Source organism: Aulonocara sp. 'chitande type north' Nkhata Bay, linkage group LG7 (genome assembly GCF_057382095.1).
Source record: "Aulonocara sp. 'chitande type north' Nkhata Bay isolate Kocher_YH1m ecotype deep benthic linkage group LG7, A_spYH_male_GT1.1, whole genome shotgun sequence".
NCBI lineage: Eukaryota > Metazoa > Chordata > Actinopteri > Cichliformes > Cichlidae > Aulonocara > Aulonocara sp. 'chitande type north' Nkhata Bay.
The window spans coordinates 7,565,973-7,593,639 of NC_141350.1; the positions used below are offsets into that span (position 1 = coordinate 7,565,973).

General features: G+C 41.3%; 2 protein-coding genes across 6 annotated transcripts in view; one reads left to right on the forward strand and one right to left on the reverse strand.

Annotated features, from left to right (window-relative positions):
* furinb (furin (paired basic amino acid cleaving enzyme) b) overlaps nucleotides 1–6,074 on the forward strand; it is a 102,715-nt gene extending 96,641 nt beyond the window's left edge. For all 3 annotated transcript variants that reach the window (XM_086298236.1, XM_086298237.1, XM_086298238.1), the window contains exon 16: nucleotides 1–6,074. In XM_086298236.1, the coding sequence (XP_086154362.1) occupies nucleotides 1–707 (707 nt within the window). In that variant the 3' untranslated portion in view covers nucleotides 708–6,074.
* On the reverse strand, nucleotides 3,536–26,692 carry man2a2 (mannosidase, alpha, class 2A, member 2). 3 transcript variants are annotated; one of them, XM_086298233.1, is made up of 24 exons: nucleotides 26,563–26,692; nucleotides 24,414–25,395; nucleotides 23,771–24,028; nucleotides 23,522–23,666; nucleotides 21,063–21,234; nucleotides 20,722–20,849; nucleotides 20,202–20,375; nucleotides 19,566–19,752; nucleotides 15,396–15,573; nucleotides 14,857–15,059; nucleotides 14,194–14,376; nucleotides 13,934–14,048; nucleotides 13,765–13,835; nucleotides 13,476–13,641; nucleotides 11,837–12,073; nucleotides 11,484–11,606; nucleotides 9,906–10,020; nucleotides 9,527–9,660; nucleotides 9,306–9,447; nucleotides 8,845–8,978; nucleotides 8,538–8,615; nucleotides 7,889–8,083; nucleotides 7,666–7,779; nucleotides 3,536–7,245 (listed from the first exon to the last, which is right to left on the reverse strand). In XM_086298233.1, exons 2-24 carry the CDS (start codon nucleotides 24,543–24,545, stop codon nucleotides 7,093–7,095), a joined length of 3,537 nt encoding a protein of 1,178 aa, XP_086154359.1. In that variant the 5' UTR covers nucleotides 24,546–25,395; nucleotides 26,563–26,692; the 3' UTR covers nucleotides 3,536–7,092. The 3 variants fall into 3 exon arrangements, with proteins under 3 accessions (XP_086154359.1, XP_086154360.1, XP_086154361.1); XM_086298234.1 differs by having other exon boundaries at nucleotides 24,414–24,603; nucleotides 24,775–26,688; XM_086298235.1 differs by lacking the exon at nucleotides 8,538–8,615 and having other exon boundaries at nucleotides 24,414–26,688.
* Nucleotides 26,693–27,667: the final 975 nt, after the last annotated feature.

Consider the following 27,667-nt stretch of genomic DNA (forward strand, 5'->3'; position numbering starts at 1 on the left):
AGTGCAGCCCTGGCTTCTCCCTCTTCCTGCAGGGTTGTGTGAAGTTGTGTCCGCCAGGCTTCACGTCGGGGCAGCAGCTCCTCAACCTCTCTCTGGAGAACTGGGTAGATTTGTCCTCCGTCCAGGCGTGCCTGCCCTGCAATCCTGCCTGTCTCACTTGCTCTGGCACCGGGCCTGCAGATTGCCTGTCCTGCCCTCCTCACAGCCATCTGGTCTTCACCTCCTGTTTGCACCAGAACCAAGTCCAGCGAAAATCCCCTCTAACTGGAGGACTCCAGGGTGACGGAGCGCAGCCAGAAGGTGCGAGTCCAGCAGCAGCAGACCACGACAGCAAAGTAGCTGAGGAATCCCCAGGGCTCATTGTAGCTCCGTCCACTCAACTCCCCGCCGTCGTGGCCCTTCTCAGCTGTGCCTTCATCCTGGCTGCCTTCGTCGGGGTCTTCTTCTTGCTGCAGTTACGCTCAGGTGGCGCTTCTGCCTGGAGGACCAAATTGCCCTCTGGATTTTCAGAGACGAACGGGGTGCGGGTGGGCTTTGGTTTTGGCTTCCGGCAAGGACGGGAGAGAAAGGCAAGGATATGCTACAAAGGAATCCCCACTGTGTGGGCAGATGAGGACATGATTGCCTACGAGTCTGAATCAGACAGCGAGGAAGTGGACGGTCACAGCGAGAGAACAGCTTTTATTAAGACGCAGAGCTCAATCTAGCTGAAGCTGCATCTGCTGTTGTGGTGTCTGACACGACGACAGGTCTGACTGCACGGAGCTGATTCGTGAAGCAGAATCGCACAGGTTCAGAAAAACACAAAGCGCAGGCCTTACTGTCCCATCAGCACCCCATCCAAACGCAAAAGAGCCAATCAATTTTTTCTTGTATTTATTTGCTACAAGCTTCACGTGTATTTTCATGTATTTTATCTTTTATTTGATTGATGTCAGTTGTATTGATAAGCTTTGTCACCATTTAAATGTATTATGCAGCTAATTTACTTTGCAAATATTTTTCAGAGTGCTTTCCAGAAAATGAGTACTGCCACACCCTTAAAGCTTGGATACCTAACAGGAGAGAGTTAGAGCCAGAATGGTCTAATATTAAGCAGCAGAGACCAAGATATCCTGAGTTTTGAAGAGGCACGACCATGACGTTGTGCAACTCCACCTAGAATAAATAAACATACCTTATTTAAATTTGGCAACAATGCAGTGCATTCAGCGCGACTGCTATTTTTGATCAGCCACTAGAATTTTCCTTCTGACCGCCTGTGCGTCTGTGACGGTTGCTGTATCTCCACCACCAGAGTGCAAACTCAAAATTATCCTGTGGCCATATGCTGCAGGCGTGCAAAGGCAAACAAGGAAGATTAGAATATTTTGGCTTTTATTGGAATATTTTCTCTCTGATGCCTCGGGATATTATAGCATTACAGAGACAAGGGTGACAAAATCACAGTCCACACCACCAGGAAAGTGTTCCTGTGCTCGTGGTTGTGTTCGCGGCTTGATGCAGCGCCTTCAGGCACTTCCACTGAAAAGTGCATTCTGGTGTTTTGTGTTGTAGTTTGTAACCCTCTGCTCTCATCACTGTGGATGATCTTTTATGTGACATCCTGGTCAGTTTGAGAGGGAAGTTGTTTACTCGAGGCATTTGAGGTCGCGATGAATCTGCCGAGACGCATGTGATGAAAAGGGCAGCTCCAGGGAGTGACTTAAGAAAAAAAATAGTGGGAGTGCTGGAAGCACTCGAGAAGGTCAAGCTGACCTTGAAGGGGAGCTCAAATTCAGGTTGGGTATGGTCTTTGCTTTTTATAGACAAAGTTGCAAACTTTTGATTGCATTTGTAGGTCAAGGCCCCAAATCGATGAATATTAGTGTCGAACTGAATATCTGTAAATTTCAAACTATATATCTGCACTTGGTAATACATGGTTCCTGAGGGGGAGAAAAAAACAGCGCCCCCTAGCATAAAAACTAATCAGAACTCGGAGTAACCTTGATGGAATCACAGTAGTTAATTATTCAGGCTTAGCAAAGCACCTCCAGAAGTAAAAGCCTTATTCAGAGGCTGAGAAGCACATGTGCCAAGCAGTGTGTAGAAATGTGTGGATTGGCCCTTTACTCCATTACTTTATCTAAGGCATATCTAATTTGTCTCAACTACAAACATCAGGCCTCTACTTCAGGTGGACTTCTAATATATTGCTGTTGTTATCTTTCATCAGAGACCTGACAGATTGCAGGCCAGGGGTTATAAAGTTGACTCGCTGTTCATTAATGCTAAGAAAAACTTTAAATTGAGGATTTCTGCAGCGCGCTGGGACAGCATAATAAAACATCCCCGCAGGTTGTTTGATAAGCAGGAAACTGTGGAGGATGCTCTGTTTTCAATCAAGCCTCAGTGGGAATTTCCACTGCAGCGCAGACACCAGAGATGGTACATCAATCACACAGAAATGTGCCGAATTACAGTGAGCAGCACTGTTTTTTTAATGACATTAACCACTCAGCCCAAAAGCTGCTTGGCTAACCTTGTGAAGCATTGTGCCACTTGGTTACTGCGGGTGAGAAACAATATAATTCTCTCTTCATTTTCCCCCCAGAGTGTGCTTTATATTGATTTTGGGGCTTCTCTTTCAGAACATCTTCATCAAAGTGAAGCGTCCTCCCTTTCTGCTGTGAACACCAAACATAAAAGGACAAATTCATGCTTTATATTCTCTCTATAACGACGTAGACTTGCAGTTACGTGGCCAAATCAAAGCCTTTGGATCCAAAAGACCAGAATGGCTAGTGATTAAAAAAAATCAGAAGATAATGATTCAATTTTCTATGTTTGTTTTTATTTTTAATCCTTTTTTTTTACTATTTAACTGATGATGGATGTTATGTGTTGAGATCAATTTCATGCTGGATTAATTAAAAAAAAGTTTGGCTGTTGTAAAGCATGTCTGTTTTTTACTGCCAGGGTTGAAACCTTTTATAGTTTTTTTTAATGCATCTTAAATTCAGCCCCTGACATACAAACATCCCAGAGAGAGCAGATGGTTCCTCGCTTCTTCATGGTCATATATCAGTGTTGCCGCTGCGTTTCCTTCACTCCTGGCATTGAGCTTTAACAGAGTGCCAGCCTTCTTTTTTCCTGCCTGCCATCCAGTTGCAGCAGTGAGCAAAGCTGCCAAGAACGCCTTCAAGAAACTGTTCCCTCAAGCTTCTGCGTAGCGGGCCCCTTAAAGTTTAAATTAATATAAATGGAGGTTTGTATGCATGGGGGAAAACACCAGGCGGGCGGCGGCAGCAGCTTTGTTCATTAGCAGCTGCCCCCCCCTCTCTACAGAGGTGCAGGTAACTGGGTTCATGGGTAAAGGTACATTCATTTTGTGGCCCATAATTAGATCTGCTGGGAGAACTCGCTGCACAATTCAGCACTTCCTGCATGTCATGTTTTGCATTTTAAATACAAACCAATTGCGTTTGCAAATTGTTTTGTAGATTTTTTTTTTTTTTAATCTTTTGGAAAAAGTGGATGAATTTGAAAGCCCTTTGTCTCCATCAGTCACACCGCCATTACTCGTGTGTAGGAGTGGGTATTTTGTTTGTCCTTTTTCCCCCCCCCCACACCTTGCCCTTTAGCTTGTAGTAATTAGCTGCCATGTACTGCGACAATGCTGTCTACTAACTAGACTTGGCAACAGTACACATTCCCTTAATTAAAACGGGACTCACGAATCAGCTCCTCATTAGTTGATTTCACAATATAATGCTCTGGACTCAGGGCCTCATTATTCCAGCAGGTCATGTTATCTGTGCTGTTGCTGAACATCATAAAGTCACCCGTCATATCCCCCCCCCCCCCCCCTTCCAAAATGCGAGGAGAGGCACCATTTTTCCAGATCCCTGATCCATTTTTATGTAGCAGCAGCAGCAAAGAAGCATTTTATGTTCGACTCCTGCTCGCTGCTGTCAACCATACCATCAACACCTTCACCTCAAAGTGGTAAACATGGGAAAACTTCCCGCTGCTTTTAACTACATGTGAGTTGAAGTGTAAACTTTAATGCTCGCCTTGACAGATATGCCGAGCGGGAGACCGACTGCTGACAAGTGAAGCATTGGATAGTCTAAGAGGGTTGATATGCCGCTGCACTTCTCTGACTGACAGCATCCACAGACATTTACACCGACTCAATGTTGCCCCCTGCTGATCATCACTTAATCTATTTAGGAACAGCATGTTAATTATCCAGATATTAATTAATGAATTAAACAGTTGGGGAGGGGGGTGGAAGTATTAGAAGATAAAGAGAGGCCTTTACAAAAGGCTAACTTTGTGTTTTCATCTTTATTCGCGTCCCATCTCTTTTTGTTCTTCTGCAGCGTTAATCCCCCGTGAATAACAAATGCAAGTAGAAGAGACTTTCATATATTACCTCTGAACAAACAAAAACAGTGCTACAAGAAGGAGAGAAAAAAGAAAAAGACGTTTACACAGAAAGTCAGACGCACATCGAAACAGCAGGGGAGAAGTTTATGACAAGGTTATAAGACACCGGGGAGAAAGTGCGATGCGAGATGAAGTGAAATCTGCTGACAGAAATGTTAACCACAGCTGGAGGGGAGAGAAGGGTTCTGCGGCGCTCACCGTGAGAGCCAGAGCAGAAAGTATTGAATTGTGGCGGGAGCAGTAAAAAGCAGCAGACCTCCCATGGAGGAAAAAAAGGAAAGAAAAGTGAATATAGAGACGGGGTAAAGCGACGCGACATGGTGAGGCTAAGACACAGGTGGGGGGCTACGAGATGTCTGTCCTAAGCTTTGGACACTGATGACATCATCTATGGATGCTGTGAAAGAGCAAATGAGGGTAGGAAAGGCTGGAGACAGCCTTGGGGTAAGAAACACTGTGGAGATCAAATACAAAGAAGTGCAGCTCATCTGAAGAAACAGACTTGATGTTTTGGGGATTGGAGGTGGATCAGTTCACCCAAATTAGACCAAAGGCATAACTGGACTTCAGTAGTACGTGGCTATGCAGGCAGTGTTTGTATTAAGAGTCGAGCTTCGGAGATCTCTCTTAAATGTCAATGAAATTCTGCTCCCAGACCCATTTTAATAAAACATATGCTACATGTTTATGGCTTCCTGTTTTCTGCTCAGTATACTGACAAGTTTTTAGGAAATAATGAAACCAAACCGAGCAATCATAACAAAACAAAGCAAATGTTTTCCCCCCTTTGTTTTCGGGGGCGTTCCCGAGCCTCGATCCACAATTTAGTTTTAGCTTTTCGCAGCTGAGAAGGTCTCACATTCACACTCTAAATCAGCCGTGCTCTTTTGTTTCTGCGACAAGATTGCAGCAGCAATTAAAGCAGCAGTCAATGGGGGGAAAAAAAAAAAATCAAAAATCAAATTAAAATAGCTGTAATGGGGTGGTGTGGCAGAAATCTGAGCGACACTTTGGAGCGTAATAGTCACTGTGCCATCCATGATTAGATGAAACAAAATAAAATAAAATTGAGAAACATTCTTTTCTACTTAGCTTTTTAAAGCACTATCTGCTACAGTTTGAAGTCTTAATGAACGTAATATTTCTGGGAATCTGGACAGAGCAATGCACAAAACAAAAAGTGCAATAAAACTGAGTCACCTTGGGCTCTGGAAATGGTGATGATAGTTTTACAGCCTTGCCATAATGAAAGTAACGTAATAGAAGCCCTGAACAGATTTCTCAAAACAACCTGCATGGCCACATATTATTATACCTCCAAAGCCTCAGTTGATTGATCGTTTGGAGTTGTGTTTTTTTTCTTGATATAAGGTGCAAATCAAAAGAACATCCTTCAAGAGTTTCCACACCACTAGAAGTATAAAAAAAATAGTATTTGCTTTTATAATTCGGATGAACTGACCACGTAATTTCTGATATTTCCCGTCAATGTGAATTATTTTCCTTCAGTGAAATGAGGCACTGCTCGACAGACACCCACATTAACTAATGATAATCAACAGTATTATGGATGGTCCCTGAAAGTGTACACCTCGAAAATGCTCCCATTTTAAAAAAACAAAACAAAAACAAACAAACCTTCATATATTCACATAAACATACTCCACAGACACACAGGTACCAATATATCTGCTGCATGGTATATATGAGGTATAGTCTTTGTCTAATCTTCTACTGCATACAGTATGGTACAGCCCAAACTCTCAACAGTGAAGTACGAGCACAGGAACGACCAACGGGAGCTTGAAATTCAGTCTTTCCACACATTTTTCATCCGCGAAGAGGAAGCTCAGGAAGAGGAAAAAGAAAGTTTCCTATCTACAAGGAGAAACAGTGGACAGGTAAACAGTCACCCAGTATGATTAATGATCGCACGGTTATCACATAGTGACCAAAGTGGGAATCGGGCAGCGTAAGGATTCGTAGCTTCTGTCTCCTGGTGAGTTGAGATATGAGAGGAAAAAAAAAAAAAGACCTCACATTCTCTTTGCTGCAACTGAGACTGTCAAAAAGGAGGGGAAAAAAAAAAAAAAAGTCAGTCAACCTTATAACGGTTCAAAATTAAAACACTGATCTGTTTCATCTTCGCTGCATTTGTGGGGAAAAAACAAAATTAAGAACCCATTTTCTAAATAAAGCTTTGCAAATTGCACTCTGATGTGACACGCGTCCCGGGCTCTTTTTTTTGTTGTCATTTTGAATATTTACATTCAGTAGTTCAGTGCAGGATGAAGCAGAGATAGAAAAAGAAACTCCTTGCAAAGGAGAACCCTTAATTTTTCGACCACCGACACTGAACAGACACCCGGCTGAATCTGATGAGTGATTCTGGCCGTCTTTGTCATTTTGGAACAGCTAAAAGTTCACCCGGGTTCAGCTGCTCTTTGAGCCATCTGCAGTAACGGCTATCGCCTGCCCCCTGCTGTGCAGTCAGTCCTGTTACAGTGGACCCTATCTCTCTTGTAGCGTTTGTGGTTCTACTTTAAAACAAAAAAAACAGAGTCCCAGACCCCTCCGTTGCCAGCCCATGCTCGGCGTGGGAGGTGGTTGTTGGTCCGAGGAGTCTTAGAGGGTTTCTTTTGATCGGCACCGTTCTTATCGCAGCTTGAGCTTGAAAGCAGAGATCTCCATGGGATCGAGGGTGATGGTGGTGTTGTTGGCCAGAGGCGTGCCGGAGTGCATCAGAGTTAGTGACATGGGCTGAAGCAGCTGTAGGTCCAGGTTCTTGAACAGAGCCGACACGCTCAGCTGGACAGGGAGAAAAAGGAGGAGAGCTTCAGAGAAAAATACAGACAACAAGAGACTTCTTTTAAGCAAAAGCAACACAGCACAAGATGAACTGAAAAATCCACATCTACAGGAGGCTCATCAACAAAATTGACTACGTAATTATCAGCAGTAAAAAGTGCTGCCAATAAAAAAATTATTTGATCATTGTCAGTGTACTCACAATCAGCGTGGATTCTGTCGCAAGGACTACTTTAATCAACAGATGCTTTGGCAGTCGAGTCAAAATTACTTCTTTTTAAATGTCATTAGGCAGGATAAAAAAAAGTTACATATGACAGAAATAACAATGCAGCTGAACTTAAATATGCTACAAAATAAACCTCTTATCATGCAAAAATGTAGAGTAGTTTTATCCTGCGTGTGAGTTTCAACCCTGACCTGTCCCTGAGTGGTGGTGCAGTTGAATCCGAGGTTCTGAGCTTCGAAGTTGCAGTCCAGCGCGAGACGGTGAAGAATCAAAGCGGTGTATGGAGAGGGAGACAGGGGGTCCTGCTGCTCATATGCAAACACACGAAAAACGAATCAAAGTATGAAATGTCTAAAATAAAGTTTCCACTTTGTGAAAATCGTGTTTGTTTGTTTTTTAAATGTGTCTTTATACCTGGCTCTGGATGCTGCGGAGGTTCACCAGGTGGAGGTCGCAGGGGAGGATGGACTTGAGGGGAGCAAAGGTTTGTAGAGGAGGGATGCCACGTCTTTTGGGCAGAATGGGTAAGGCCAACACCTCATGGTTCAGCATGGCATTGGTCATGTGACTGAGTACAGATGGGAAGCTGGTTGTTGCACTGTCAGTCATCTGCAGGAGGGCAAAGTCAGATTTTAAAACAGTTGTGATAAATGACTGCAGAACTATTACAGCATCTTGAGTCACCTCTAGAGATGCTCTAGTGCCACTACATGAGGGACGGGCTCTAATTACTCTGTCCGAGCAGGAGGCGTATTTCTAATTCTAGTCCAGACAGACACGGTGCTAATCACAACTTTATGATGTGAACATTTAAATCACATGCATCGTCTCTGGCAACACTTCGCCCCCGTATGATCGACAGGTTAGATGGAGAGCCCGATGATAAAACTGCAACCGATGCCTTCCATTCTCTGCCAATGTGCATTCATTTACTTGATAAATGATATCATTTGTTTCTTTCAGTCGGGCTGTCATAAAGATGAACTGGTTTGGCTACAACTGTGAGGTGGAAGGAAGGGGAAAAAACTGGAGCTATGAGCCATAACTAAAGATACAGCTTTACCTCTTGAACTCGGTCACTCAGTAATGGAGAGAGAAAAGAACGTAACAAGGACGAGAGTTTGGCAAAGAAGCCATCGTGCTGAAGGTAGTGGAGTGAGGGGGGGGAAAAGAAGAAGAGAAGGGAAACAAAATTAGAGAGTGGAGAGGATAGCAAAAAGACAGATGGGCTGGTAATGAGTACTGGAAAACAATATGAGGAAAGGTGTTAACAAATCACACACTGCACCCGACAACCTTGCACAGTCTTTCAATTCCTTGAGCCAGCTATGGTGTGCTGGAAAGACCACCGCTGCTGTCATCTTACAGACCTTGTTACTGGCTGATCTCCTCTCCAGCAGCAGCCGGAAACGATTGGCCGTCTTCTTGTTGTCTTTCAAGCCCTGACCCAGCCCACGATTATCATCCTGCATCAGTCGTCGGTCCATAATCACTTCGAGCTGGCCTGAAGGGAGAGCGGACCAGAGACAACAGCTTGAGCTCAGGTATTGAACTTTCAGACTTGAGTCAATAGATGCAAACACTTTGAGCTATCTGTCATTTAGAAACATTACTAATGATGATAAAAGGATTAGCTCAGCACACAAACGTGCGGATTTAAACGGTTTCACTCTCTGAGAACCTCTTAAGGGAGAAGAGGGAGAGCTAAGTGCTTGAGTCCTAATGCACAGTAAACAAAGAAAAATACCACACGTTTCAAAGATAACTTCCATTAAAAGATTAAATGAAGAAAAATGGCACATTATTGAATAAAATGTAACAGGATACAAACCACTCTCCAGGCTGCTGACACCCAGAGCCTGAGCCGTGTGCAGCGTGAGGCGGTAGTTGCCATCCTGGATGTACGCCTGGCTGGGCATGGGATAGAAGTTGGCTTGCAAGGGCAGCTTCAGGTAGTGTTGGCGAGGCTGCATCTAATAGAAAACAGACGCAACATTTCAAATAAATCTGAATACAAGTTGTTATTTCTCCTTTACTCATGATGCTACTGACCTGGAAGCCATTGAGGTCTGTGTAGAAGACCTCTCCACTCTGGATGTCAGTGACCAGTCGCATGGCCAGCTCCTTATTGGTCTGATCTCTAATGTCCACCATGGTGGTGATGTCTATTGATAAACCATCCACCCCTGAAAATGCGAAACAAGTCAGAGGAAGATGGAAATGTTCACTAAAAACGAGACTTCCTCACGCTTAAAAAAAAGAAAGTCAACAGACTCCCAAAAAAAAAAAAAATCTCATTAAATTCTAAATTGTCATTTTGTTAAACATATTGGCTGTTGTTGTATTCTACCATCTGGTGTCTTTAAACATAAAAAGCCTGGGCAAAGCCAATTTGAGCTCAATCCACCAAGCAGTTTTGAGTAGTTACTACCTGGCACATTGTAGATGCGGATGGTTTGTTGAAAGTGCTGGTAGTGTGCCACCACCTCAGAGAAAAGAGGCCCCTCAACAACTCGCACCACAGGTGGCTCTTTCTGGTGGTAAGGCTGAAAGAGTAAAAGGAAGGCGAAACAGTGCGATTTCAAAATGTTCCTCAATGTAATACTGCAGATTTTGAACTTTTCCTCATCTATAGTAAATAATATCATCAAAAGACTCAGAGAATATAGAGAAATCTCTGTGCGCAAGCGACAAAGCCAACAACCAATACTGGATTTGTGTGATCTTCAGGCTCTCAGGCAGCAGTGCATTAAAAACAGGCACGATTCAGTCACTCAGTATGAGCTCAGAAACACTTCCAGAAATCGCTCTCTCTGAACACTGTGCCATCCACAAATACAGGTTCAAGTTTTATCATGCACAGTGTTGGGTTGTTGCTCAAACAATGTATCACATTCTTTACTTGATTCCTTGACAGAGAAGGTATTTGTTACACTACTTGTTAAATTACTTTCTCGTTATTCCATAATATTACCTTGGATGCATTGTCACGGTTGCCAGTTAACAGCATAAATCTACAGACCACAGTTGCACGCACACACACACCAGTCCCTAATCCTGATGAGGACACACTTAAGATTTTTCTTTTAGTTTTTACATACGAAGTCAAAGCTGACAACACAAAGTAAAGTCAAAAACCAACACAAAGAGGCTTCAAAGTGATCGCCACAGTGTTTGTGCTGCAGAAACATGAGCATACAGGAACGGAGGCAACCACCTGACTGCCCTAACCTCTAACCCTAACACTCTGCTGGGGTGGGCTGGGGTCAGCATTCACTCAACTTAAACATCACTCTGTGCTCTTGTCTAGCTTTGTGTTAGCATGTTGTCTCTGCAGATGTTTGCAAAGACATGGAGTTGTGTTAGAATTATGCAGTTGTTTTTGCCCTAGAGGCAGTTTGCACTCATCATTGTCATTTTGTGCAATGAAAATAAAAGCCATGTCCATATCTCCACACCTGAAAATCCAAGCCTTTCACCAGCTGAAAAGTTTTGGTCCATCATGAAATAAAAAAATAACATAAAGAAGACCCAGAACTGTTGAGAAGCTAGAGTGGGACAACATTTATCTCCCAAATGTGCAGAAACTGGTCATCTCTGGTTCCCAGACATTTATACAGGGGAGGCTACACAACAGTAAACATGGCCCAACTGTTTTGAATCCTGTAGTTGGCCTATTTAATTTAAAATAGGCCAATATCTCTTACGAAAGAGTAAAATGTCTCACTTTAAACATCTAAAAAATATATATATTATGTACTATTGTGAATAAATTATAGGTTTATGAGATTTGCAAATCGTTGTATTCTGTTTTGGAATTGGGGTTGCAGATACAGTACAGCAACTAAGCTCTTACTGTCTTTAAATCAAGCAAAAATGAAGCAGTACCCAGTCTGCCTGAATTCCTGCCCCGAGCTCCCTGGGACGACACTGTGACAGTATACACAGGGGAGTCTCGATCAAAGGCTTTAGAGAGACAAGTAAACGTGTGACAGAGTCAAGTAAATACCTTTGCTTTTCCATCTGGCAGAAAGAGGTAAGCGCCACTCTTGTCTTTAGAAGGACGAGTGCCGTACACCATGAACTGCATCTGAACCTTCACTTCCTGAGGATCATCCTTGCGTTTGATACTCTGCAGATGAAAACAGAGAGTGAGCAGAAAGGGAAAAAACAATTAGAGAAGAGATTAAAGCTTCTCTCCGCAACAACAAGACATAGCATGTTCACTTTGATCAAACGGGAAGGATTTGTTTACAAATCAAACTCACGGCCTTTTCCTCCACCAGATCAAAGATGAAACAGATCAGTGAAACTTTAACAGATACAAAGTCAAACAGAAGTAAGAGGAGAGGAAATACAAACCTCCAGCAGGCCGGTGGTTCCAGAGAAGCCTAGCGTTAGAGACTGACTGCTGATGTAGAAGGTCTGAGAGTCGGCTTGCTGAGAGCGGACAGGAAGCGGGTCCACAGCTCGGGCGGCAACACCCCGACCAGATAGCCTGAGTAGAGTGTCCGAACGTAGTGTCATGGGTGAGTCCGGAGAGTCATACAGATGGAAAACAGCCAGAGCGAGAGGCGGGAGACGAACCATGAATGTCGCCTGGATCAGGGATTGAGAAAGGTTTTAATTTTGAACAAAAATAAAACACAAACAGCTTGTGTTTTAAAATGCTGGCTTCGTTCTTCGTGTTACACAGGAATGCAAACGTTGACCACAAGGCATTCATTAAAACTTAAAAGCATTTACATATCAGCAACAGTGCTATAATTAAAATCTTATGAGAGACTGTGCTTAAAATGAAAATTCATTAGCCTCTGTTGGTGGAAAGCATTTTTTGGGAAAAAAAACCCCATTTAAAATTCAATTACCTTAAGATTTAATAGATTGAGGCAGTTTATTTTTTATGTAATTTTCAATAGCTGAAAAAGAACATCTGTCCTAGTAACAACTTGCAGGTAAATAGAGAAAAAGAAGTAAAACTTTTATATAGAAGACTAAGTGCTTTTAAAACACACATCATATACTTTACATACAGTACATCCTCTTGGCTTTTCTCTAAAGCAACTTAATTTCTTCTTCAAGACACAAACACAGTGAGCAAAGCTGCACAAACCACCAACCTCACGAGTCTACCAAATGAGCTACAGCTGCCCCAACTCTATGACTCAGCATTTTGTCACAAAGACGACGGCATGTGCAAAAACGTGGCATTTAAAATTTGCCTTTTGTTTTTACTCATGTATGCAGTTATTATCTCGTGGAGTTTCATCCGCTGGCCAAGTTACAGTAAACACACACAGAGAATTAAACTTGTCTAACACTGTAAAATCTATTGTATAAGACTTATACTCACATAAAAGCAAAATATTCCCACTTTAAATGCACAAATGTCCACCTCCTGTATGTTATCAGATAGTAATCCGATCTAACTTGGCAGCTTTTCAATGTCTTTATAGCTATTCTCTTTTCAGTTGAGCATAATGACTTCGTATTGTGTTGTGAGTCTGTTCTGTGGTTCTAGAGAGTCTCTGTGTACTACTGTGCTACTGATATGCCAATATACGGCAGACGGTACAGAAGCCTGCAGACCAGGACCACCCGACACAGGAACAGTTTCTTTCCCCTTGCCATCTCCCTTCTTAACAGTTGACCTGTCACACTGCTCCCACTGCCAGACTGCAGCTGCACCTCATGTACATTTTGTAGTATTCATTCCACCTCATTCATTTCTGTATTTTATGTATATAAGTTAGATTCGTTATTTATAGTTGGTTTACACAGCTTTGTGTATGTATGTGTAATGTGTATATATAGACAGGTGTGTGTGTGTGTGTGTGTGTGTGTGTGTGTGTTTTACATTGCTGTGCTTGAGAGCCACCATCCACCGGAACCAAATTCCCTGTATGCGTCTGCACATATACTTGGCCAATAAACACGATTCTGATTCTGATTCTGATATCGCTATGCAGAAACCAGCATCCAAATGAAGTCAGTGCCTTACCTCAAACACCTCTGCACTCATCTGACTCGCAGAGCTCCACTGAGCACTCAGCTGTACGGGAAGCGACTGTCCATCCTCAGTAAGCACCCGAACCCTGACTGTGTTAACCAACACGGTCACCGCGCATAGCCTCTCTCGCTCAACTGGGTTGAACATAACCAGGTACCTGATGGGGAGGGGGAAAAAAAGGGAAAAAAAAGGAAAAAGCAATTATGAGCACAGGATGGTGTAGGAGTAGGTGAAAGAGAAGGCGGGGGGGATGAAAGATGCAAGATGATGCAGATAATACCTTGGTCCTGCAGGGTCCAGCTCGATTAAAGTGCGCTGAGGCATAGAGTCTTGAGTAGCACGCCTGTCATCCTATAGAAGGAAAATATAACACAGAAAGCACAGTGAATATTCAAGAACACACAAATATACAGGTCCGTTTGTTTTTTGTACGTGAAGTTTGCATTTACCGTCTCCAGAAAAGGCTCCGTCTGGTAAAAGCGATAAAACTCTTTGTTCTTCATCACCAGGAAATGAGCAGCATTAATGATCACTCTCTTCAGACCAATAAGTGACCGCAGTAATCTAGGTAGGATGAGAAAGAATGAAAGTGCTGCACTTCAAGGAGACACCTTCTTATTTGCAACACATTTGTATCGAACAGGCCAGTCACAAGAGACTTAAGATTAAAAGCGAGATGGTAATCGTCCTAACTCCCTTCGTTTCTTACTTGGTGCCGTAGTCGATGACAACATTTTCTTTTGCTGTGCCAGTTATGGCGTCGTGATGCTGGAAGAGGCCAACGGAGCGCCTGGCATCCACTAGCAGGGAATAATCCGAAACCGGGTAACGCCCTGCCATGCCCGCATGCCTAGCATTTGCAACTGCCAGGCTGTAGAGGATCTCTGCCCCCCTGAAGGACAGTGACATATAGTTATCACGAGGGACACCTTTAAAGTACCTTTAGTCAGCTAAAGGTGCGTTCACATTATCTGACTACAGCAGTGGCCAAACTATAAGATCTCTACTGATTCATCACAAAAATTTCCAGTTGGACTTTAAGTTTTTGATGGTTTAGTGAATAGGCACAGTGATTGGTTAGAGAGCAAAAGGACCAATATTTTTTTCTTTTTTTTGACTGTGAGCAAGTGTCAACTGACATTCTCGATACAGAACTTGGTCAAAAACATTTGATGCTGCATTTTGTTCTGCAGGTTAATTTGTATAGCAGAAGTTAAAGACACAGGTAGGTCCCTTTACACTGGAGTCCACACCTTAATTTTTTTGCAGTGCAAAATAGTCCTTTCCAAAATTTGTCCAAATAACCAGTAGAGGATAACCAACACATCCCCAAATCTGAAGTCAGCAATATTAGTGATTAAATCTGCCTTACCTGAGATGGGACTCTATGACGCGGTCCATACTCTTGTAAAAGGGTCGGGAGGTAAAATAACCAGTCCAGTAGTGGTCTTCACGGTCTGCGTAAGCAAAGAAATCTCCACTGAGCACCGGGTAGCCTGCCGGCCTGGATCCCTGGGCCACGCCGTTTGTTTTGTATACGGCGTTGAAGTAGTCTGTGAGAGTCCCAAATTGTGCCTGAGGAGCCGATTGACATGTAATTTAAAAAAAAAAAAAAAAAAAATGGGCGCTTTCAAACACATCTGAACACAAGAAATAAAAAGCCTTTCAACATTAGGCATGTGCCTTTCATCTTACATGACATCTTCTGCACCAGACATCAAGTCGTGACAGATTCTTTGTTCTGTCAGCAAGTTAAAATACCACTGCATGATTCATTACCATGAGAAAGGTTGAATGCTGAACTACTTGGTACACTACACACTGAGATGGAAGAAGAAGATGAAATACAGGAGGGAAGGGAAAAAATATTTCGCTATAAGATTTGTGACAGTTGACAAATAAATTTCTCACTTGTACATGCATCTCAGGGTGAGAATTCATGTAGTCAAACAGCTTCTGGTAGTTGATATACTGCTGATCCCACTCAAGGGCTTTATCATAGCGGAAGTCATCCCCCAGAGGAACAAGGAGCACCTTACTGCGGTAGAGTTTCGATTTTTTACGGTACTGATCCAGGAGCAGCTGTGCCCTGATTGAGGAAAAAAAGGAAGAGGGGACACTTAGGACATATTTCTTGGCATCCAAGCTTCTATGCTTTGCATAAGACACTTTTCTAGGAAATCACTATGACCTTGGAAAGAGGAAAGTGGAACGATGATCAAATTACCCCTGGAGGTATTCTCCACAGAAACACCTCTCTGAAAAAAATCTTTAGGTCCTTGAAAGGCTGCTTAATGTTACTGCAAGAGCATCAGTACTCCATGTCCCAGATTTGCTAAAGGTTGAGAGCCAAAGGAGCAACAGACACAGCATGGACAATCATTTTTACTCCTTGCCTTATTGCATATTGATTTTTTGTTCCTGTCAGGCTGAAAAATTTGAAGAGGAACTTATTTAAATAACTCAGGCAGGATGATTATTTCTAATTGCACTAGTAGTTAATGTATGAGCTGTCTGTCTGTCACGTTCTCTCCTTTAACTTTAATCAATAAATGAATAAGTGCTTCTTTTAACTGAGATGGCAAAGCTGCAGTCATTTCATTTATGCCTAGTTAGTCGGGTTCAGGCAGTCAATAATGGTATGTTCCTCTATACATTCGGGTGGTCAGTTTTTAGATTTATATAGTTAATACAGTGTGTGTTACAAAAAATGTTTTGGGGTTGTTGTTTTTTTTTTTTATTAATCTTTGGATGACTGTTTTCTGACCTATCAGGATTTATCCAGCAAACAGCTATCAGCACTTCCAAGGCCACACCTGGTCCAACCAATTTCTGACCTAAGATTTTGCTCTAATGTGTCATAACATATGAACTCTCATTCCACTGTCATTCCTTGGTCTGAACTGTCCAGCTGTTCCCTGAGAGAAACATATGTGACGCAGCACGATAAACGCCAGCCAAAGACGCAGATTGAGGATCCCAGCTGTGACCAGGGCCAGTCAGCCAGTGAAATCTGCCCCATTGGATATCTATCTTTAACCTGTTGTGATGATGCTGTGTGGATTGTGATTGAATGAGTTGTAAACCCAGTTTCAATCGTTTACAAATGTGCTACAAATGAATATTTATCCATTTCTATCTTTACTAAACCACAATAACTAAAATGAATTAAATCTGTTTTAACATGTTAATCTACAGGTTTTACATTTTAAACATTTTTTTAAACTGGACTTTAGCCTGTTTTTTGTTCCGTGCCGCATCACATGGACTGTTTTGCTCATTACTGAAATTACTCGTTTTTAAAGTTTATTTAAAACTTTTCACTGTACTCTGAGCTTTTTGTACAGCTTAGTAAATCTGGCCCCATGTCTGGTTCCCTCTGTTCATCCAACCTCTCTGACTATTGTTACTGGCACAACTTCAAGCTGAGTTTATTTTTAAAGGGGCCATTAAAGAAAATAGAGTTGCAACAAAAGCGAAACAACCTGGGCTGTGTGTTGCTGGGCTGAAAAGCAGCACAATGTCAAAAGTTACATATTATACTCTAAACAAAAATGCTTGTTTTTTGCATGTTATGCAAAAAACAAGCATTTTAGTCTACTCCAATTTTTTTTATGTAAAGGTCAGAACAATATACTGAGCAGAGTATGTTAGAGCTGTAATTTACAGCTGTCATGAACAGAGTTGGTTAAGTTACTTGAAAGTAATAATTAGTTACTAATTACTGATTACTTCTAATTAGTTACTCATTATTTATCTACTTTTTAAAAACATGATACACAACCTAAATATTAGGGGTGCAACGATACACAAAAATTCACGGTTCGGTTCGGTTCAATACTTTGGTGTCACGGTTCGATATTTTTTCGATACAAAAAAATGTTCATGCATTTTTAATTTGTCATTTATTAAAATTATAAATATATATTTTAACTCAAAAGTACAGTTTTTGAATTTAACCCTAACCCTTGTGCGTGTTTTTTATTTTGACAGCGAATGCGCACCTGCGGACCACTTATGTGCAGCCCTGGTTATTTAGCTCATCATATTGCAGCCACAGAAATTCTTTTGTCCATGAAACCATAAAGCTGCACTTTCTTTTTGCCTTATAGTCTGATTTGTCATAACTTCTCCGTTTTGTGGTAAGCTTTTCTTTGGCTGTCACTTCTTCACCCTGACCTGTCTTATTTGGCTCAGCAGAACTGAAATGCTTTTACACACTCACTCACATAAGCTCAGCGATTCTCTACACGATCAACCTCTCACATGTTTAAGCTTGCTGCAGGAGATTTCACTTGTCATGTTTGCATAGTAAGCTAACGATTAATAAGACGATGTCAGAGGAATTGGTGCACAAATTATCATCACTCACAGATCAGTGCTGTCGCTCTCTATACACAGTTCGCACGATTGCAAAGTGAAAGCAAAAAAACAAGCGCAAATTCAAACGCGACTTCAATATGTCACATATTGACAGTGGCTCACCGATGCCAATGACATAATTACCCAGCTACATTTCCGAAAGAATGCAAAAGCATTGACATATATTTTTCCTACAATAGCCCGACGGGCAGGGAAGAGATAGATTTTGGTAGCCCGACTGAAAAAAATCGCTAGCTCCGGGACGTCGGGCTAGCGATATTGCAAGCCCTGTATCTGATTGAGGAATCACTCATCTTTGGAAAAGAGAGTTTATTACAGAGAAATGTCTCTTTCCAAAATAAAAGCTATACTATCCGCTTCTTCTGGGCTATATTCTCAGCAGCATAAGGAGAATCATGTGCTAACAGCTGTCTAAATGACTCGGCTAAAGTTAGTAGCATGCTTGCTTTTTTTTGTCTGCTTCCACTTGTCTTTGCACTAGGATGATGTCGGCGTAAATGTGCAGTCATATTCGTTGTGTTCCCACTAGTGCTTTCAGGTTAATCTCGAACGAGCTACCGCCGATCACTCCGTGCATGGGGCTAGACAGCCAACATGTTAACGAGCTAACTGCGCTAACACACTAGTTCACACCAATGTAATTGAGCATTGCATGGCACATCCAACATACTGTTTTACTTTAGTCCATGACTCGCTTACCTTCAGGGTCATACGTCACATGAAAACCAAAATAATTCCAAACGCCAGATCTGAATGAGGTTCAATTTGCCATGTTGCAAGGAGAGCTTAACTTCTGTCTCGCTAGCTTGCCCTGCGCTCTTCCTTCTGACTATGCTGTCTGTGTTGAGCGCTCAGTGGATCTGCGCTCGACAGTGCAGCCTAGGCGGAGTAGTCGAACGCAGATTCACTGAGCGCTCAACACAGACAGCATCGTCAGAAGGAAAGTTGATAAAATAAATTACAAATGTTGTATTGTTCGATACATATGCGTACCGAACCGAAAGCACTGTATCGAACGGTTCAATATCGATATGAATATCGTTGCACCCCTACTAAATATGTAATAAAGCAATGGACCTTTCAGCCCAGTTCTATTTTATTCGACATAATCCATCATATAAAATTAAATCAAATCAAAAAGTCTCTTTTCGAAAATTGTTTTATCAGTTTTAATCTTTTAACTTCATGCACATTGCATCAAGCAAAATTTAAATGATATGCAACAGTGTTTGACTTGAAGAAATTTGTTTTAACATTTATCAAACTTAAAGTAATGTCAGTACTGTTTCTGCCACGGACGTCGCATGCTCGAACGTCATAGTCGTGAGACACTCTCACAGACGACCAAATAAATAAATAAATAAATAAATAAATCACAGTTTAGTAATGCAGTAATGCAGCATGCTTATGGGAAAGTAAAAGTAATCCAATTACTTTTTTGCAACAGTAATCCCTTTACTCATTACTTGAAAAAGTAACCGGATTACAGTAACGTGTTACAGCCCATATATGGTCATGACTCACTCATATATTCTGCAAATCTCTGTCCATTTGTATACTGAGCCATTAAATAACAGCATGTTCATTATTGATTATTCTGCTAGTACATCACTTGTCTGATCTACAGATCTAACCCAGAAAAAAATTAAGCATGAAATCTTTTGCTCCACGGTGAGCATCCACAAAGTGAAGACTTACCTCTCTGCTACGTTGGCTTCCACAATAGTTTTTGGTGGCACTTTCCAGGGACAATTTATCCTTCCGCCTGGTAGCCTCTTGAAGTCAAACTGGCAGCAGATCTTTGGATCAGGTCCACAGGTGTGAGGTACATCATAGCTATAAAAGGGCATCATGTGGCAAAAGATGTCTGTGTTTGACCCCATGTCTGTTAGGGTGGCAAAGTAAGGACAACAAAGCACTAGCATGAGAAATACTGACAGAAAGAACACATTTTGCTCTGCGCAAAGATGATCACACACATATCAGTGCTTCTAGAACTGCTATCAGTTTAATTTTCAAAACCTAGCACTGGTTAAACACTGGACAATATTTAATTACAGAGCAAATCTCCCTAAATAGTGACAGTAACATATTGATATTATCTGGCATATCAAATTTTTCAAATTAAAATCTAATGAACAATAATCTTTGGCAGACATCCAGTTTAATCAGAAAAAATAATGACGGCAGCTCTTCTGAGGCCATTTTCCACTGGTTGTCCTTCCAAAAATTCCTCTTTCAAATGCCATAACGAGTGCCATGACTCATTCGGCAATGAGCTTAACAAAGACAAGCACATGAATCAGATGACATCAGCTGTTATGGTCCACTCACCCCATGCCTGCCTCCACATAAACTCCAGATTTCGGGTGGAGGCAAAATGTTTTTTAATGGAGTAGTGGATCCTCTGGATGAGCATGCTGGTCAGGTTGGCCCTCTTCAGTAGATAGGGCATAGTAGCACTGTGACCAAACGGGTCTACAGCCCACCCGCTGCAAGGAGTTATACCTATGACAGCAAGCAGGAAGCAAAGTATTTCAGGTTTATGCTTGGATAAAAGAGGAATACATCTTATGGGAAATCACTCTTCTCAGTGGGATGCAGTGAAAGTAGCACAAAGCATCTGAGCACCCACTGAGTTAGAGGCTACATCTGCTGCATGTAGGATGATGAGCTAGGATTTCAATACTAAGCAGTGTGAGGAGTGATAGAATTTTACATTTTTACTAGAATGAAGGCAAAAGCCCTTAAATTTCAGAGACAGTATGAAACTTTTTGAACTTTACATAAACATTACTCTGAATATAAATGATATCCGCTGAATAATAATAAAATGTCTTGAAGGATTGTTTACCTAGATTACTCTCCAGCCACTGATGCCCTTCAATGAGCTGGTCTATCATGGCAAAGTAATGGGCATTGGCTTCATCCGTCATCACCCAGCCTCCTGTCACAATCTCTAGCTGTCCTCCGAGGATCAGTCTGTTAAAAAGAAAGGATTAAGACAGCAAGGTGAGGATAATCCAGCCCTAAAGAAGGAGAGTCACATTAAGGAGATAATGAGCTATTTTTAAGATTTCACAGTCTAACATATTGTACTTAGGGCCAGTCTACATCAAAGAAATCTCACTGAATTCTCTGCCTTTTATTTTTACTCAAAAACAAAGCTGTGTGCTTCACAAAGCTATGACTAACTTGCGCATTGCCTCCTGTTTGTGTACATCTGCAGTCTCCCACCACTTGGAGAAGAATGAAATCTCAGACCAGATGAACTTCCTGCGAGGATCCTCAGCCAGCTTCACCACCATGTTGTTTAAAATATGTTGCGTCTGGTCTGTGAAATACTTGTCAAAAGTCTTGACCCAACCTAACAACACAAGAGGACAAATCTGGGCAATCTGCACAGCCACTGGCAAACATTCATACAAATTACACTGTGAAATAATTCACTCCTACCAATGCTTATCCAAACAGAGCTAATACAAAGCCGTGAAGAAAGCGCACGCAAAGAGACTCAGTGCTGGATTGTCACGGATCAAAAATAAAACTTATGTTTTATTCAACTAGAGCTGTTCGCCTCTACAACCTTTTTAGTAAAGTGGTTTCTAAGAAAAGTGACTAAAAAGCACTCTCTTTGCATTTTAAATGTGCAATAGTATACTGCAGCCCACAAAGCTCCTCTAGGATATCTCTTTTGCATGTTGTAATCTAATACATTTTATAGCGACTAAAGTTCCACATCATGTGGGAAATATGCAGAATCAGAAGAAATGCATTAGAGGTGAACAGAAACTTCCCTAGTTGACTGCTTACATTAAGACAATCGGTTTTTTGCATGAAAGGTTTTCTGAAATTTCTATGTCTAACTATGCGAATGAGACATTACCCATCAAGCTACGTGCCAATTTGCATACAGAAGAGAAATGTAAATATTGGAAACAGTCAGCTTCAATACTTCAGTACTGATTCAATACACATCTGTGTAATAATTTTGATCACATATTACAACTTAAAAGCCTTTTAAAGAGGTGATCTGAAATGAAGCTCATAAATCAGAAAGTATTGGGGAAAAAGTACTGTCACTTTTCGACACGAACATATCATTTTAGAGAGGAAATGCTCGCTAACATAGACCCTGGATGACATATGAACCTTTAAAATATGGAGAGGAATAAAACTGTAAAGTCTGGCATATGTGGAGTGTGTGAGTGGAGTATGACCAAAACAATGACCTTTAAAGCTACGCATTGTAAAATTTCATACATTTTTACTAGGAACTAGTATTTCAAATAGCAGATATCACTATGAAAATTCTCCATTTATCTACTGACATTAGGGCAGTTATTTTGTTGTATTACAATTTTTCTGAAATGTCATTTTGCAAATTAGGTACTATTCTATTCAGTATACACTAATTTCCATAAATAAGCAATAGACAAAGTGTTGACAAATAAACACATTTAGTGTTGTGGAAAGCAAACGAACACCGTTTCTTTCACATTGTTACTTTAAACTCTGGATTCTCCAAAGTGCAGGACCCTATCCGCTGGTTCACCTTGAGCGCAGCGAAAGAGTGCACTGCCTTCCTTCCTACTTTCTCCACTACTTTTAATTTAATTGATCCACAGCTCATTTCATACCGTGACTCCCTTCAAACTCAACTTTTCCATCCTAGTCATCACAGCAGACTAAACCTTCTTTTTATATATTCCTGGTTTCAAAAAGAACACCTCCATAATAATTTTAAAAAAGCTTTAACCTAGCACAAAATGACAACTTCCAAGAAAATCATGCGCTGCCTCCTGCATTCTCGCTACAGGAAGCTCCCTCACCAAGTGAAGCACAATATTCCCCGTTGTGCAAATGTGTTTGAAGTCTACTCCTTGCTGTGTGTTCCATGTGAAAAAGGATAATTGTAGAAAAAAATCCCAATCTGACTCTTACAAAACTGTTCAAAGTTCATTTGTGAAGCTTAAACAGCTTCAAGTGTTTGATATGTGCCTTTTACTCACTCTCTAAATTGGCATTCAGTCATCAAAACCTTCGCAAACCCCATTTTAAACTCTTAATATCAGTTTTCTGCTTTAAGAGAATTCAGATAAGATCTGCTTTCATGTCTCTTCAATAAGAGCTGAGATTATTTCTGTAACTAAATCACCAGTCTAGCTGGATACAACACATGTTTATAACTTTTCAGCAAAGTTTTAAATAATGCAATTCAGAATGAAACCTATTCCCACTGCTGATGGACAAAATTTCCAGGTCTTTCTGGCCTGTCAACATATCAATAACTGTCAAGTTATCAAGCATGTGGCACAGGCGGGTAAACAAACTTAATGGAAATGTCAGTCTAAAATATAATCTCAGCCAATCCCATCTATGAATTGTTCCAGTTTTCCATTGGCAATATCTTCCTAATTCCATTGTTTGTTGCTAAGCCGTCAATCATGTCAGCATTATGCTAATAATAATGAGAACAAATGAATCCAATATTGAATGAATTTTGCATCCCTACAAACTAGCCTCCCACTCAGTTAAGTCCTAAAGTACCAAACTATTGAAACAAACTGCTCAGACATCTTTTAGACTGTCTCACAAAAAACAATCTGATGCAGAAGCGCTCGGTTATGTTCAGTAAAGTTTACGTAACTCACCTGGATCATTGTGCGAATGAGGGACCACAAATACTTGCAGTGGTTCGTTATCCCACTCATTAGGTTCATAAGTGATGTCAAAGCCCTGCTTCCATACACCACCATCAGGGTTGTCAAATTTGAGGAGGGAGTACACATCCAGCATCTAAAATAAAACAATTAGCGCTCCCTGTTAAGACCCCAAAAATATTCTTAAAGTTTTTTTTGTTTTTTTACAGTAGCTACAACAACACAAAAGTCCTGGCCAACCTGGACGTCTGGTTGATCTCTGTTGCCTACAGCAAACTGACAATCCTGCGGCTTAACAGCAAGGAAAGTGGGACGACCATCGAAGGGTAGGACCCAGGAACCGTTGGCACTTCTGAATGGCAGGTGGCCACTGGGAGAGACAGCTCCTGTGTCTGTGAGCTCCATTACAGAATCCTTTATGTGGCTGATGATTTGATGGTTTTCCTCCAGGAGCTGCTCCAGCTGCTCAATCCTGTTCTGCAGGACTGAAATTTGGCTCTAAAAACAGACACAAAAATATGGATTAACACAAGAGATCAAACTAGCATTCTTCTGCTCTATTAGTGTAGTCAAGTTATAGCTTTAAGAGTACAAAGCAGATGATTTAGAAACGTCAACAAAGGAGTGTAGGACATTTAAAATATATCAACCAGTAAATAACTATATTATAACAAATGCATGATTGGAGGTGTCCATTTATATGTAAATTTAAAAAAAAAACAGGGTGAAACATATTTAGACTAATTAGCAGTCGGGCCTTAGAGGCAGGAATGTTTCTTATCATGACTTAAGGCTTGTAGTATATCACTGGAAAAAAAACAGTAAAATAAAATCAGGACAAATGTGCTATAATAAAAGCTGCAGAAAGGGTCATTACTCTTACCCGTGGAAAGTTCCCGCCGCTCTGTCGCCGTGCAGGGTCATGTTGGACTCGATCCAACATCAGATAAAGTGAGAACACAGCCACACAGAATATGGCCCCTCCACACACCGTCACCTGTTTCCTCAGCTTCATCCTCCTCTGAAGCGATATTCTTTCCAGGCTTTCAATTTTTTTTTAAAAATGACCTTGACTGAAGTTTAGGGTTTTTTTCAGTACAGAGGAAAAGGTCCAGAAAATTGGAATGCAATCATTTACAATAGAAAAGATAAAGAGGAAGAAAAAAAAAAGGTTGGAAAATAACCAACTAGACCAGTATTAATGGTTCAGTTCCACTCCTGTGATGCTTCCAGCCTCCACTCACCATGTTGGAGACCACAGTGAAGAGGTTACAGCAGCAGTAGCAGTGGACAAGGGTACTAAATCAGTAATAGCTGGCAAGAAGTCTGACAGCTCTGGCCAAACCACAGCCACCGGTGGTCTCCTTCAAAGTGGCCCTTGTGCTCAACCATCCAAATCAATGAGATTGCAGGAAAAGAAAAAAAAAGTGCCACACAGAAGCGGTTCAGACAGGGAACCTAGTGTACCCACAGCATGATGCGTGTTGCTGTGGGCCTGCTCTCTTGGTCCAGTCCCTTTTCCACGGCAGAGTCTAATCCACTACAGCTAGAGTCCCCTTTTTCTCAGTTGGCCCCAAGGGCCGTAACAGTTTGCACACTAGGCAGTGAAAGTGTAAAAGAGCAGGCTGTGGAAGAAAAGACCAACTTGGCTCTGAACAGCAACTTTGTTTTTTTCTAGGTTTTTTGTTAGCTTTTTTTAATCAAGCCCAAACTGTTCCCAAAGCAGCTCCAGGAATTACAATGAGACAAATGTCATTCCTCTCTCAGCAGCAGAGTCATTGCATATCCAGTGTGGCAACATGGACAGCGAGTCTGTCCTTGATCACAAGTGCCAAGTTGAAATCACATTAGAGGGTCTTCTTCAGCTGTTAGGGAAATTTTAGATTAATAAAACTTGCAAAATAGACATTTAGCCAAACTTTTTAAGAGACAGGGTGTCACTGAGCAAAAGAAGCACTAGTAAAGAGGTCTCTGTTAGAAGATATTTCTTTCTGGATCTGACAAGTAAAGCTAACAAAGGGGGAGAAAATCCATCCAAATAGAAAGCCCCAGGTTTCCTTACAGCGGTAACGGGTGTTGCTTTCCTCTGTGCAAATCCACGATCATAATCCGGTCCCTTTGTACGCTGGGACTATTTTAGAATTAGCGCAAGGACTTTGGATAATGACCTTGCACTTTTATTTGCTAAGACTGACTGGAAAAACAAGAAAGAAGATTCTTCCTTAGACTATCTGGGCCAGAGTACATCCCACATGAAAGGGTTTATTTATTGGGATGCCCGACGGAGCATACCACAGTCCCTCATTCATGTGACAACGTGGAAATGCAGAGCTGATCCTAAGGCTGTTCACATGACGACATATAAAGAGTTAGCTTCTAGAGAAGCCATCACAGTCTATGCGTGTATGTACATGTAAAATCAAATCCTCCCTAAATTGCACGTTTCGTTATACTGACTGAGGGTTGACGCGTGTGATAAGGTTTAACTTGAAAGACTTTTGCTATCCCCGGGCAGCTAGCCAAAAGACACTTGGTTGCTTTAAACTTAAGCGCAGTGAAATATTTGTATACGGAAATTATTTCCCACAAGCTCAGACAGACGACAGCAGATTCTTCAAAAAATAATTAATATTTTAGCCACTCTAACGGAGACTGTCAAACTTTAATTACCATACTTACTGCCTAACGTTAGAAATTACGAATAAAAAAAGCTAGCGCTAGCTGTCAAATGTACCATCAGGTTACGTCTACTAGAAGCTCTGTGAACTCGATTCAAGTGTCGGAAAAGGGTTAGTATGAGGACTGCAAAGGAAGCTACTGATAAATTAGGATAAACAGCTGTTACATCTGTCGTTTTGTTCCGCTGAACATTTATGTCGGTGATTACGGGCGATAGCAAGTATTGACTGATAACATTAAGACAATACGTGGCTGATATTTCTCTGCTAACCGCTCACTTTTGCCCGAAACCTCGACTACCGTTTGCGTATGACCTTGGCACCTTGTCTCATAATGATAAAATCTGACGTTACCCATGAAAGGAAAGTATTCCGGAAGAGTGTAAAGCCCAGCAGTGTACGTGGATTTAGCTGCAGGCTGACAGATTACCTAAACTAGCTTAGCAGCTAGCGCCGCTGAGCAGCTGCTGCAAAGGCTGATGGGAGGAAAGGGGGTGTGTGCTGCTGACTGACCAGCATCTTGGGTAAAATAAACATTTAGAAAGTAGCTTTTTCTATTTTAAAAAATCCATTCATCCATACTCTTCCGCTTATCCTTGTCCACATAAATTAAAATATTTTTACATTTTATACTGTTGTACAGGTACAATTTTTGTAGGCTTTGATCCGTTATCTATTTAGCCGTATCTACTGAAATTAGATCCAGGGTCGAAATCAAAGACAGGTGCGATTTTAGGGAATCTTGAAACTGAAACTATACTGAAACTGGATTTTAAATGTACAGTGGTGTTTCCACCATTTGCCTATAGCTTCCTGCACAGACAGGCACCTGCAGGTTTTTGAAGAATCATGGGGGAATCTCCAAACAGTGTTATAGTAAAACAGTATAGTAGTGATCATATATGGTGGACATAAGTAACTGAGGTTATACATAGGGTGCCTTGAAAGATAAAGCCTTAAAAGAAACAAGATATATGTTATAAGGGAATCCATGGCCCATTTCAAAATTGACCTGAACCTACACTGAAGGCACAGAATGTGAACAGTAGAAGGGCTAATAAGTCTGTTATGTGCTGCGCCAATGGCACAGGAATAAACTGGTTATGATAATACTAAAGTTTTTTTTAATTACTCTTGCTTGTTATTACATTTTAAACATCACAGCAAACTAGATTCAATGATTTTTTTTACTGTTCCTATAAAAAGCAAGAATGTACAAGCGTTTCGTCTTTGCTCTAAACAAATTCAATTCTGAAAATTATTAATACCTTTTGAAAGACCTTTTCTACTAATGTATGTGAGAGACTGAAAAATGGAGGACAGTAGCTGTCCATTTCTCACCTACTATGTCTCAGTGGACTATGGCAGTAGAACCTTTTAAGCATAGAAATCAGACACTAATAATTAACAGTTGACTAAAAGCAAATCATCCCACATAGATAGTGCATTAAAGATAACT

Coding starts and splice junctions, on each gene's coding strand:
- man2a2 (XM_086298233.1), bottom strand. CDS start 24,545: ATGAAGCTGAGGAAACAGGTGACGGTGTGTGGAGGGGCCATATTCTGT. Junction 20,376..20,721: donor GTGGCTGGAGAGTAATCTAG/GTAAACAATCCT, acceptor TTGCTGTCATAG/GTATAACTCCTTGCAGCGGG. Junction 8,616..8,844: donor GGAGATCAGCCAGTAACAAG/GTCTGTAAGATG, acceptor CACTACCTTCAG/CACGATGGCTTCTTTGCCAA.